This window comes from Danio aesculapii, chromosome 23, assembly GCF_903798145.1.
Source record: "Danio aesculapii chromosome 23, fDanAes4.1, whole genome shotgun sequence".
Taxonomy (NCBI): Eukaryota; Metazoa; Chordata; class Actinopteri; order Cypriniformes; family Danionidae; genus Danio; species Danio aesculapii.
Window position 1 is genome coordinate 48,690,821 of NC_079457.1, and position 13,209 is coordinate 48,704,029.

At 39.2% G+C, this 13,209-nt stretch overlaps 1 protein-coding gene across 1 annotated transcript in view; it reads left to right on the top strand.

Annotated features, from left to right (window-relative positions):
- Nucleotides 1-13,209, top strand: part of cdh26.1 (cadherin 26, tandem duplicate 1) — a 36,821-nt gene that overhangs the window by 17,962 nt on the left and 5,650 nt on the right. The window contains exons 10-15 of the mRNA XM_056449694.1: nucleotides 149-291; nucleotides 2,226-2,453; nucleotides 4,191-4,412; nucleotides 4,978-5,108; nucleotides 6,669-6,734; nucleotides 9,800-9,862. Coding sequence (XP_056305669.1) covers nucleotides 149-291; nucleotides 2,226-2,453; nucleotides 4,191-4,412; nucleotides 4,978-5,108; nucleotides 6,669-6,734; nucleotides 9,800-9,862 — 853 coding nt within the window. The remainder of the gene's footprint in view (nucleotides 1-148; nucleotides 292-2,225; nucleotides 2,454-4,190; nucleotides 4,413-4,977; nucleotides 5,109-6,668; nucleotides 6,735-9,799; nucleotides 9,863-13,209) is intronic.

A 13,209-nucleotide genomic window follows, 5' to 3' on the forward strand; every position in this document is an offset into this window, starting at 1 on the left:
ACACACACACACACACACACACACACACACACCATAAGATAACCAGAGATGTAGAAAAAAATCGAAATGTTAGTCCATGATTTACAGTGTGTGTGCGTGTGTGTGTGTGTGTGTGTGTGTGTGTGTGTGTGTGTGTGTGTGTGCGCAGGTATGAGTTGGTCAAAGATCCTGCCAATTGGGTGAGTGTTGACCCGAAGACAGGAAAGATCACCACAGTTCAGACGATGGACCGCGAGTCTCCGTTTGTGAGGAACGGCACATACACCGTTGTAGTGCAAGCTATAGATGATGGTGAGCAGCAAACTCTTTCTACTCACTGTATGCAGATCGTCTACACTGTAAAAAAAACACACACAATTCCTTCATGATGTCCCAACACAAATCGATTAAGTCGACTTCAGCGTTATTTTACAAATTAAAGTGGATTAAACATAAAACAATTACAGTTGAAGAATTATTCACCCTCCTGTGAACTTTGTCAAATATTTCCCAACCGATGTTGAACAGATTCAGGAATTTCTCACAGTATTTCCTCTAATATTATTTCTTCTGGAGAAAGTCTTATTTGTTTTATTTCAGCTAGAATAAAAGCAGTTTTTAATAGTTTTAAAGCCATTTTAAGCTCAATATTATTAGCCCCCTTCAGCAATATTAGTTTTGGATTGTCTCCAGAACAAACCACTGTTATACAATGACTTGCCTAATTACCCTAATTACCCTAATTACCCTAGTGAAGCCTTTAAATGTCACTTTAAGCTGAATACTAGTGTCAATTTGTGGAAACTGAGATTTCGGCATTATTTATGAATTGAATAAATAAGCTTTAATAATTCTCATGTGCCATTTACACAAGTGCAGTTGTATTTGTTTTCATGGTTAGGTTATGCTTGACGTCCACATGAACCTGGCATCTTTGACCCATGAAAACAGCATTATACATGCTTTATTATGCTAAAGGTTTTGTTTTAGTTTGGATATGCTGGTGTTGTATTTCAATGCAGGCACTCTAGGCTAGTGTTTAATAACAGATGGCGCTCTAGGCTAGTTCTAACCACAGAGGGTGCTCTATGGTGTTTTTTAACAGCAGTCGTCGCTGTTAAAGCTAGCCTAAAGCATCGCCTGCTATTTTAAACTAGCCTAGAGCACCATCTGCTGTTAAAACTAGCCTAAAGTGCTGTGTGCTATTTAAAACTAGAATACAACACCATCATCTGCTGTTAAAAACTAGCCTAGAGTGCCATCTACTGTTAAAAACTAGCCTAGAGCGCCATCTGCTGTTAAACTAGCCTAAAGTGCTGTGTGCTATTTAAAACTAGAATACAGCACCATAATCTGCTGTTAAAAACTAGCCTAGAGCGCTATCTGCTGTTATAAACTAGCTTAGAGCGCCATCTGCTGTTAAAAACTAGCCTACAGCGCCATCTGCTGTTAAAAACTAGTCTAGAGCGCCCTCTGCTGTTATAAACTTGCCTAGAGCGCCATCTGCTGTTATAAACTTGCCTAGAGCGCCATCTGCTGTTATAAACTTGCCTAGAGCGCCATCTGCTGTTATAAACTTGCCTAGAGCGCCATCTGCTGTTATAAACTTGCCTAGAGCGCCATCTGCTGTTATAAACTTGCCTAGAGCGCCATCTGCTGTTATAAACTTGCCTAGAGCGCCATCTGCTGTTAAAAACTAGACTAGAGCGCCATCTGCTGTTAAAAACTTGTCTAGAGCGCGGTCTGCTGTTAGTAACTTGCCTACAGCGCCATCTGCTGTTAAAAACTAGACTACAGCGCCCTCTGCTGTTAAAAACTAGCCTACAGCTCCATCTGCTGTTAAAAACTAGCCTAGAGCGCCATCTGCTGTTAGAAACTAGCCTACAACGCCATCTGCTGTTAAAAACTAGCCTAGAGCGCCCTCTGCTGTTAAAAACTAGCCTAGAGCGCCCTCTGGTGTTAAAAACTAGCCTAGAGCGCCATCTGCTGTTAAAAACTAGCCTAGAGCGCCATCTGCTGTTAAAAACTAGCCTAAAGCGGGCTGCTGTAAAATTAGCCTAGAGCATCTGCTTGTGTGATTGTAGAGTATTTTACAACTGCTTAGAATGCGGCTCAACCAATCAGAATCCCAGACTAGAGAAAGACGTTGTAAAAATGTACTGTTATTGTAATATTTATATGTTATTCATTTATTGTAATAATAATATACACTGGCTAACAGTGCTGTCATCAACTTTTGTTTCCAGGACAACCTCCTGCTACAGGGACATGTACGGTGGTGGTGTACTTGGGTGACATGAATGATAACGCCCCGTATCTGACCTCCAATAAAACGGTCATGTGTGCTAACAATATGAACCACGTCAGAGTGTTACCCGCAGATGATGATGCTCCCCCGTTTTCCAGTCCTTTCACCTTCTCTCTGGGAGGAGATGAAGAAATGAAGAGACTGTGGAAGCTGGATCCCACCACAGGTCAGGACAACCCTAACACTGTAAAAACAGACAAATTCAATTAGCAATTGACAGCAGTGTAATTACTCAGCTCTGCTAATTGTTCGCAGTTCAATAGTTCCGTTATGAAGTATGTTCTGCACAGGTTTATGGGTGTGGGAGTGTTTAGGGGGGGTTAGTAACAAGGTTAGTTAGAGGATTGGTCTATTTAGGTGTAGGTACAGGTTTTGTGGTGTTTGAAAACAAAATGTCCTCTTATTAATTTTTATTAATAATTTTTTGTAACAATTTATTTACCTTCGTAAACTTTAATCAAATAAAATCCCCCTCCCACCTCCACCCCCACCCCAAAAAACTTTTCTTTACTCCCTGATCACATGCAATTCCTTTAGGGTGGGGCTATCAGTCATTTAGGGTGGGACTAATAGTCCTTTAGGGAGGGGCTATCGGAACTTTAGGATGGGACTAACGGTCATTTAGGGCGGAGCTATCAGTCCTTTAAGGGGGTAGGGCTATCAGACATTTATGGCGTAGCTATTAGTCCTTTATGGGGTGCGGGGCTATCAGTCTTTGGGGCAGGCTAACAGTCCTCCTTTAGGGTGGGGCTATCAGTCATTTTGGGGCGGAACTATTAGTCCTTTAGGGAGGGGCTATAATTCATAAAAGGCTGAGCTATAAATTATTTAGGGTGGAGCTATCAGTCCTTTAGGGTGGAGCTATCAGTCCTTTAGGGTGGAGCTATCAGTGCTTTAAGGTGGGGCTATCAGTCCTTTAGGGTAGAGCCATTAGTCCTTTAGGGTGGCGCTATCAATCATTTAGGGTGGGGCTATCAGTCGTTTATGAGGGGGGGTTATAAGTCCTTTAGGGCGGAGCTATCAGTCATTTAGAGTAAGCTATTAGTCTTTTAGGGTGGAGCTATCAGTCCTTTAGGGCGGAGCTATCAGTCATTTAGAGTAAGCTATCAGCCTTTTAGGGTGGAGCTTTCAGTCCTTTAGGGCCGTGCTATGTGTCCTTCAGGGCGGAGCTATCAGTCATTTAGGGTGGGGCTATCAGTCCTTTAGGGTAGAGCCATTAGTCCTTTAGGGTGGCGCTATCAATCATTTAGGGTGGGGCTATCAGTCGTTTATGAGGGGGGGTTATAAGTCCTTTAGGGCGGAGCTATCAGTCATTTAGAGTAAGCTATTAGTCTTTTAGGGTGGAGCTATCAGTCCTTTAGGGCGGAGCTATCAGTCATTTAGAGTAAGCTATCAGCCTTTTAGGGTGGAGCTTTCAGTCCTTTAGGGCCGTGCTATGTGTCCTTCAGGGCGGAGCTATCAGTCATTTAGGGTGGGGCTATCAGTCATTTAGGCTAGAGCTATCAATCGTTTAGGGCAGGGCTATCAGTTGTTTAGGGTGGAGCTAGTGTGTGTCCCGATCTTCAATCTTCCTTCATTTTGTTAGCAATGCCTGTCTTTCAACAATCCAACTGTTGAACTGTTGCACCGCCCTACATTATTCAAGTGTCAGAATCATTTCTAGTGGATGTAAGTCATGATAGTGTAAAAAAGACGCTCTTCATTCACTTCCATTTCATGGCTACTTATTAAGGTTGGTTAAAGTCAGGTTTAGTTGTGTGGGTTGTTTAAGGATTGGTGAATTGTATTTTTGTAGATTAACCATTTAATTATTAAGTATTTGCATATTAAGCGTGTTTATTTTAGTGAAACATAGAACTCCTGTTTCACATGATCATTGACGTCTTCTGTGTTTTCCCCATAGGGTTAAACAGCTCTCTGATAAGTCTGACCAGTCTGCCATATGGAAACTACACGGTTCCTCTGAAGATCCAGGACCAGCAAGCGCTGCAGTCAGACGTGCTCCTGCATGTATCAGTGTGTGAATGTTCATCAGCATACACGTGTCGCGGTCGGCTTCCTCTGTCCTCCAGACTCGCTCCTGCAGCCATCGGACTCATGATCGCTGGACTCCTGCTGCTGGCCCGTGAGTTTAAGACTAACATCAATCTGCAAATCAACAGTGATGCATTACTATAAATTAAGCATTAATATTTGAGTTGCTTTTTTAAAATGCAAGTTACTTTTTTGCTTCACATTAAACAAATAAATGGCTGATGAGAGAACAGGAGCAGACAGAAACCAAGCAAACACATTGCTTTAGACGTTCATTAGATGTGTTTTAATGAAGGTAAAGGAAGGATGTACAGGGTGTTGTTCATTGCATAGCTCCTCTACTTAAAAAAAGAGATTCTTAAAGAGTTCAAGCCTCAGACAGGTCAGAAAAAGTAGTCCAAAAGTAACGTAACACATTACTTACCATAAAAAGTAACTAAGTAATGCAAGTAGTTACTTTTAGTAGAGTAACTCAATATCGTAATGCATTACTATCAAAAGAAGCTTTCCCCAACATTGCAAATCCAACAGAGCAGACATCAACAGTTCTGATGCACTTTCATATAACTGTGCTCACAGTATTTCTGTGAAAAACCTTTCAGTGTATACAGCGTTGTGTAACGTGTGTTATATGATGACATTTTGTTGGTTTGCAGTTCTGCTCCTCTTTTGTTTCTTCTGTGACTGTAACAGCAAGAACTTTCAGCACATTCCTCTAAACCTGCATGATGAGGGAAACCAAACCCTGGTCAAATACAACGAAGAGGGAGGAGGATCAGTCTTTAAGGTAAGAGAACATTTCTGAATGCAAACTAATGGTCTTGTAGAAGGTAAAAGCACTCAATCCTCTGCGTTTCCTGAGTTTCACATCGTAATATAATGTATGATTTGGTATTTTGGATTTGATTTGGTGTTAGTTTCAACTAATTTTTGTATTCTTTTTCAAATGCACCTGACAAAAGTCTTGTCGCCTATCAATAGATGACTATTAATCAGTGATTTGAGTCATGTCAGAGATGTATGGATGCAGTCCTCCAAGCTCATGATGGAGTCAGACACAATATTCATTCTGTTTCCACTGCAGCATGAGCACATATTCTATACTGGACATTATTGAAGGTTCAGTGAGCAGACTTTAGTCTTAGCAGAGTCAGACCGCACTGTCCTAATCAAATCATTAATAATCAAGGCATGATCAGATTTTATTGTACTCAAATAAGTGTAATCTAGAGGCCTTTACCTTTCATATAAGCCACTTCTGACACCAAATCATCAACTAGAAGTCCAGTTATTATTTGCTGTTTCTAAAACTTGGATAGGCGACAAGATTTAGTCAGGGAGTGTATATAAATTTGTGTGTAATATAAAAAAAACACATTCATATTTATATATATATCCATAAGTTTGCCTTAATCTATGTATATAAATCATGTTGTGTCCTTGTTACAAAAGTTGCATGTACTTACTATGGTAAAAAACAATCAAATATGTATAATTGTTAGCAATTAAACCTTAATCAAACCTAATCTAACCTTTTAAGTGCACTCTCAGAAATAGTACACTCTCATAAAGGTACGTGAGCTGTCACTGGGGTGGTACCTTTTCAAAAGGTACACATTTGTACCTAAAAGCTCCATATTAATTCCTCAAGGGTACATATTAGCACCTAAAAACTACAAAAGTGTTCCTCTTAAAATTTGAGGGTACTAATATATACTTTTGAGGTACCAGTATGGACCCTTTAAGTACAACTGTGTACCTTTTGAAAAGGTACTACCTCAGTGACAGCTCTCATACCTTAATATCTGAGTGTGTAGGGTCAGACAGAATCTGCGGACATTTTTGCTATTTCAGTGGAGAATTTTGTAAGTTTTAGGAGGATCGAAACTAAAAATCTAATATATAAAGTCAACAAGTAATACATTTTAAACTTTTATTTAATGTTTACAATGCAAATCCAATTAGATCCACTTATTGGCTAAACAAAGCAAGTCTCTCATATAATATCTGTCCGAAAAAATGACTTTACAAACTGTATTGTAATTAAATCATATCAACATTTTAATATTTTTTAAATATTATATCACAATAATATTAGTGAATTAATTTAAATACTGATTAAATATAAGTATAAACACATTTAAAACAGTAAATAAACAGATTCAATGATAGGCTAAAAATAGGTAAAGAAAATCGTACTAAATTCCTATTCAATATTTCTGTGCTGCATCCCCTACAAACATCTAGACTCCACACTTCACACAACAAATGTGCATGTAAACTCTGATCCAGTTAAGAGCTGATCATGCAATTCATCACTTTCCTCTGTTTATTTTCCTCTCCTCAGCCCGAGTCTATGTTTGTTTCCAATCTTGCTATGAAAGAAAGCATCAAAATTTCATCTGCTCCACCAGTGAGTACAAGTTTTACTTCAGTTATTTCTCTCATCTCATTGGCTCAAAGCCAGTATAGCCGAAAGCCACTGGGTCGGGCATGTGTATTGTATCCCGTTTTGGCACACAGAATGAGTTATGCCGAAAAGAGAAGTGCAACACGTCACTGCACGCCGTCTGACACAAAAGCAGTTTGTCAGCTGCGCGTTAGAAACTTGCACTCGCTGATATCTGGCTGTCAGGATTCTCTGACATGTTAAGATCTGCAAAAGCCAAAGTATCACATCACAAATCAAATAATTTCATGCTTCACTTCCACTGAACAAAAGGGACTCATTGGATTTACAAATTTGTTTAAGGTAAGTGGTTGCAAACAATTGATATGGGCGGAATTTAAACTAACTAATTTATTAATTTATAATACTAATATGCTAATACTAATATGTAATAACTAATAAATTGAACATTACTACATTTCATTTGTATAAATTCAGCCCATTTTAATTCTTTCCAACCACTAACCTTAAAAAAAAAGTAAACCCAATGAATCCCTTATTGAGTGTGGGCATGAGGGGCAGCTCTGTGGTGATTTTTAAAGGAAAATTACACATTATATGGGATATGGGATTTTATTATATGGGATAACGAAATCCTGGGTGGTCCGGTTTCCCCCACAGTCCAAAGACGTGGTACAGGTGAATTGGGTAGGCTAAATTGTCCGTAGTGTATGAGTGTGAGTGAGTGTGTGTGGATGTTTCCCAGTACTGGGTTGCAGCAGGAAGGGCATCTGCTGCATAAAACATATGCTGTATAAGTTGCCGATTCATTCCGCTGTGGCGAGCCCAGGTCAATGAAGGGACTAATCCGAAAAGAAAATGAACGAATTAATGAATATTTGCGGACAATATAATTATTCTAAGGGCGGCATGGTGGTTCAATTGTTAGCACTGTGGCCTAACAGCAAGAAGGTCGCTGGTTCGAGTCCCGGCATTTCTTAGTGGAGTTTGCATGTTCTCCCTGTGTTGGCGTGGGTTTCCTTCGGGTGTTCCGGTTTCCCCCACAGTCCAAACACATGCGCTATAGGAGAATTGATCAACTACATTAGCCGTAGTGTATGAGTGTGTGTGTGTGTATGAGTTTGTTTTAAAGAATGTGTATGGGTGTTTTCCAGTACTGGGTTGCTGCTGGAAGGACATCCACTGCATAAAACAAATGCCTGAATAGTTGGCAGTTCATTCCACTGTAATGACCCCTAATAAACAAGGGATTAATCCGAAGGAGAATGAATGAATGAATGAATGAATGAATGAATGAATGAATGAATGAATGAATGATGTTTCTGAATGTAAAACCACGCAGATGGTACTCTTCGGTGTGGTGGGAATATAAACAGTGTCCCGACTGCCCAAAATATGCAGGAAATAATAACCAATTTAAAAAGAAATTGAGAACTTAAACTCAACAACAAAATTTTGCAGCATTTGCTTGATTTTGCATTAAATTCAGTGATTACGGGATAACGAAATCCTGGATGGTCTTATAACAGTTACTGATTTTGATCATGTAACTGCAGCTTACAGAGAAAGAGAGACTTAAAGGGCACCTATTATGGAAAAATCACTTCTATAATGGGGTTTAAACACAGTTGTGTGTCAGCAGTGTGTGAATATAACCAGCTGCTAATGGTGAAAATGTATTAATTGTATTTGTTATAATCAGATCTGATATAAACAGTCTGCAGAAACACTTTGATTGACATTCTCCCATTGTACGCATCATCAGTGGGGGAAGCCCCGCCCACTACTGCCCATCTCTCCCTCATTAGCATATGAAATTAGTTTTGTTTTTGAATCTGCCACTATGCTGACAAACAGGTGTTTGTAGCTCCGCCCTCTTCTGAAAAGAGCACAATCTCATTTGCATTTAAAGCGACAGTCACCAAATCGCCACAATTAGGATCAAAGCCTGAAAGGGTCAGTTTCAGAGAGCTGGAGAACATTATCTGTGTGATATTCTGAGCTGAAACTTCACACACACACTCATCAGAGACTTATTCTACAATATTTTACAATGTCATAATAGGTCTCTTTTAACTGATCCTTAATCCTAGCTTACCACTGAACTATATGCTTGTGTTCAGCTTCAGTCTGTGCATTTGTAATATTTTTGACGATGACTTCTGGGCATCAAAATAATAATAATTGGTTTCGATCATTTGATGCCACAATAAAACAGCAGCTACATACAATTAATATCAGTTACTCAGCAGTGGACCAATCAGAAGAACTCGGAGGCGGGACAAGTGTTGCACGCTTTTATTTATGGTAGCAAGTTGGCATGAAAATGACAACATGGCAAATCATTTCTGAGCACTGCATCTCACATTTTCAGATGCAAAGTGTGAATGGCTGCATTGCTTATATACAGGTAAAGTCAGATTTAGTAGCCCTCATGTATATTTTTTCATATATTTTTTGTTTTTGTTTAACGGAGAGACTTTTTTTGGACACATTTCTAATCATGATAGTTTTAATAACTCTAATAACTGATGTCTTTTCTCTTCACCATGATGACAGCACATAATATTAGACTCGATATTCTCTAAGACACTAGTATTCAGCTTAAAGTGGCATTTAAAGGCTTAACTAGGGTAATTAGGGTAAAGTTAGGGTAATTAGGCAAGTCATTGTATAACAGTGGTTTGTTCTGGAGACAATCCAACACTAATATTGCTGAAGGGGGCTAATAATATTGACCTTAAAATGGCTTTAAAACTATTAAAAACTGCTTTTATTCTAGCCCAAACAAAACAAATAAGACTTTCTTCAGAAGAAAAAATATTAGAGGAAATACTGTGAGAAATTCCTGAATCTGTTCAACATCATTTAGGAAATATTTGACGAAAGAAACAAAAATTCACAGGAGGATCGAGTAATTCTGACTTCAACTGTATTTATAGTCCTAGTGTTTGATCATTAATCCTCTTTGGATTTATGTAATGATAAGTAAGTGTGTTATTGCCTTCATTCTTCTCTTCGGGTTGATAACAAGCTGTTGATATCGGTGTATGTTTGTGTGTGTTCAGGTGGACTATGTGGCCACTGATGGATTCAGAAGGAGTGAAAACGGGACAATGAGGAGCCCTGGGGTGAGTGTCAAAACTGATAGACAAATGCAGACAAACTACTGAAAACGATATGGTAGACATATTTAGCAAGGAATAATGTGCATAATAAGTGGGAATACTGAAAACTGTAGTGAGCTAAGCTATTAACTACTCTGCTTAAACTGTGAGGAGAAACAGTATGTGCAGTGAATGCGTATTAAAGGGATAGTTCACCTAAACCTTACAATTCTGCTCACTCTAGTTGTTTTAAGTGAAGTTTCACAAACTAATTTTGAGAGGAGCATGTGATAAGACTGACTACAGCTGGTCCCTATCGCTATTAGTTAGCTAATCGGATCATTCCAAATTTAACATAACATCCAGCCTAAACTTCATTCCTCATCTTTGTTTTGGAAGACCCCCCATCCACCCCTTCCCCCTCTTCCTAATCTCAGTCTAATTTACATTGTAAAAGCGCTATACGAATAAAGGTGAATTGAATTGAATTCCTCAATTCTAGGATCAGGCGACAGGGCTGCTCAGTGGCTAGTACTGCTGCCCCACAGCAAGAAGGTTATTGGTTCAAGTACTAGCTGAGCCAGTCGGCACTCTCTGTGTGAAGTTTACATGTTCTCCCCATGTTCGAGTGGGTTTTCCCCGGGTTTTCTGGTTTCCTCCCACAGTCTAAAGACATATAACACAAGTAAAAGTCACAAGCACCCAATACGTATACACTGGCGTGGTTGGCGATCTATTCTTGGGAAGCTTTCGAGAACTGCCTGATCTCTCGTGATCCCTCGTAATGCTCATTGACCAGGCGGGAGCCTTGGGTTCATCTATCTCAGAGCTCAGGGTTCTCTCCCGGGACAGCATGCCAAACCTGCTAATAGTCAAGCATTATCTAAGTGTGAACTCTTGAATACTTTGAGTTTCTTTCTTCCGTTAAACACAGAAGAAGATATTATGAAGAAAGCTGAAAACCGTTTTCTCTACTATGGAAGTCAATGGTTACAGCTTTCTTCAAAATATCTCCTTTTGTGTTCAATAGAAAAAAGGAAACTCATAAATGTTTGGAAATACACGAAGAAGGGTAAATAGTGAACAAACGTTCATTTTTATGTGAACTTTGCCTTTATGTTCATGTACAGGTGAGGTCAGAATTATTCGCCCCCCTTTGGATATTTTTTTTTCTTTTTTAAATATTCCCCAAGTGAAGTTTCATAAACTAATTTGGAGAGGAGCACGTGATATGATTGAGCACGTCTGGCCACTCATCTGTAATCAGTAATAATCCAATCAGAGTGATCCTAGTTTACTATAAATAGATCATTTTCTCCCTACTGTTTCTATCTTCGTTTGGAAGAATCCCCCCTTCCACCCCATCTCCTCCTTTTCCTCCCTTTTCTAAAGGGGGAGCTCTCGAGACCTACCTGATCTCGGATCTCCTGATATGCTTATCGACCGGGCGGGAGCCCTGGGCTCAAATATCTCCGAGCTCAGGGTTCTCTCCCGGGACAGCACGCCAAACCTGCTTTAAACGCCAAGCATATCTAAGTGGGAACTCTTGAAATGATGTTTAACAGAGCAAGAAAATTTTCACAGTATTTCCTCTAATATTTGTTCTTCTGGAGAAAGTCTTATTTGTTTTATTTCGGCTAGAATAAAAGCAGTTTTTAATAGTTTTAAAGCCATTTTAAGCTCAATATTATTAGCCCCTTTAAGCTATATGTTTTTTTTGAGAGTCTACAGAACAAACCACTGTTATACAATGACTTGCAAATTACCCTAACCTGCCTAGTTAACCTAATTACCCTAGTTAAGCCTTTAAATGTCACTTTAAGCTGAATACTAGTGTCTTGAAGAATATCTAGTCTGATATTATTTACTGTCATCATGACAAAGAGAAAATAAATCAGTTATTAGAGATGAGTTATTAACACTATCATGATTAGAGATGTGCTGAACAAATCTGCTCTCCGTTAAACAGAAATCGGGGAAATAAAATAAACAGGGGGGCTAATAATTCTTTCTTCAGCTGTATTCTGAATGGTACAGTATTTCAGAGAGCAGTGTAATAAAACTAGCATATAATATTCCACCATTCTTGTCATTTAATTGTCACACAGCAGGAATGTAAGGGTTGAATTGACTGTAGATTGATCTGATTTTAAACTTTAACTCAATACTCCTCCTAACAGTGTTGAAGTGTAGAAGTCTGGGAAGGGGGGAAGAGATGATTTACAGACAGTACATCAGAAAGACTCAGCAGTGTTGAGACATGTTTAGTGTCCATGATTGCTTCCTTTTAAATGCGAAGGACTTTTCTCAGGAACAGGAAGATTTCCCTGGAATTTTAAGGCAGATTTTGCATCATGTATAAATATGCATATTAGCAAACACATGAGATTGTGAGAATTTGCACACATCAGCCAGCGGTTTACTAAAACATAAAATAGATATGAATTGCTATGAGTATCTGTTGGCATTAACGCAGATGTGAATGGCTTTGGTATAAGGTATAGGTGAGCTTTTACACCAGAGGTCACCAGAGGTCTGTTCCTGGAGAGCTACCTTCCTGCAGAATTCAGCTCCAACACAGCTGAACCAATTAATGAGGATCTGAAGCAGCACTTGATAACTACAGACAGGTGTGTTTGGTCAGAGTTGCAACTGAAATCTGCAGGAAGGTAGCGCTCTAGGAACAGGGTTGGTGACCCTTGCTTTACACTATTTTGTACAGTGCAGAATAAAACTCATTTGAATTCATTAAACAGAACTGCGAAAAAGACGTGTGTCTGTGTGTAAACCTGTATATTTGTTTACAGCAATACAATATCGTGTCACAACCTGCATCAGGTGTAATTAGTTAATAAGCATTAGAAGAGTTCCGCTAAACACTGCTTCACCTGAGGTAGTCAGTGAGTGAATGCTTTAGGCACACAGAACATGTTCAACAAATATTTTAGCTTCAAATCATCCAAATCTCAGCGTCAGCGCATTCAGAAATAACAGATTGTTGGCAAAAACCGCAGAACGCCACTTCCCTTTGACAGCAAAAGCCGCTGTATCCCAAGAATCAATCAGAAGGCGCGAATCGAATCATGTTTTCAATGTAGCAGCGCGCTGATACTCCGGCTTTATGAGGAGATGCCTTATGTTTTATTCCGCTTTCGATTTAGATTTTAAAAGACGGAGTTTGATGAACTGGATGAGCCTGTCCGACTGTCAGTGAACGGTAAAAAACGTCCCTTACCTCAAAACTCTCTCTATAAGATTATATTATATATGATCTATTATAAGAAAAAGAAAACACAAAGAGGTGTAGCATGCATTCATAACGTTTGTTTGCACAGCGACGCTACTTTGAATGAGTCTGATTGCTATACATT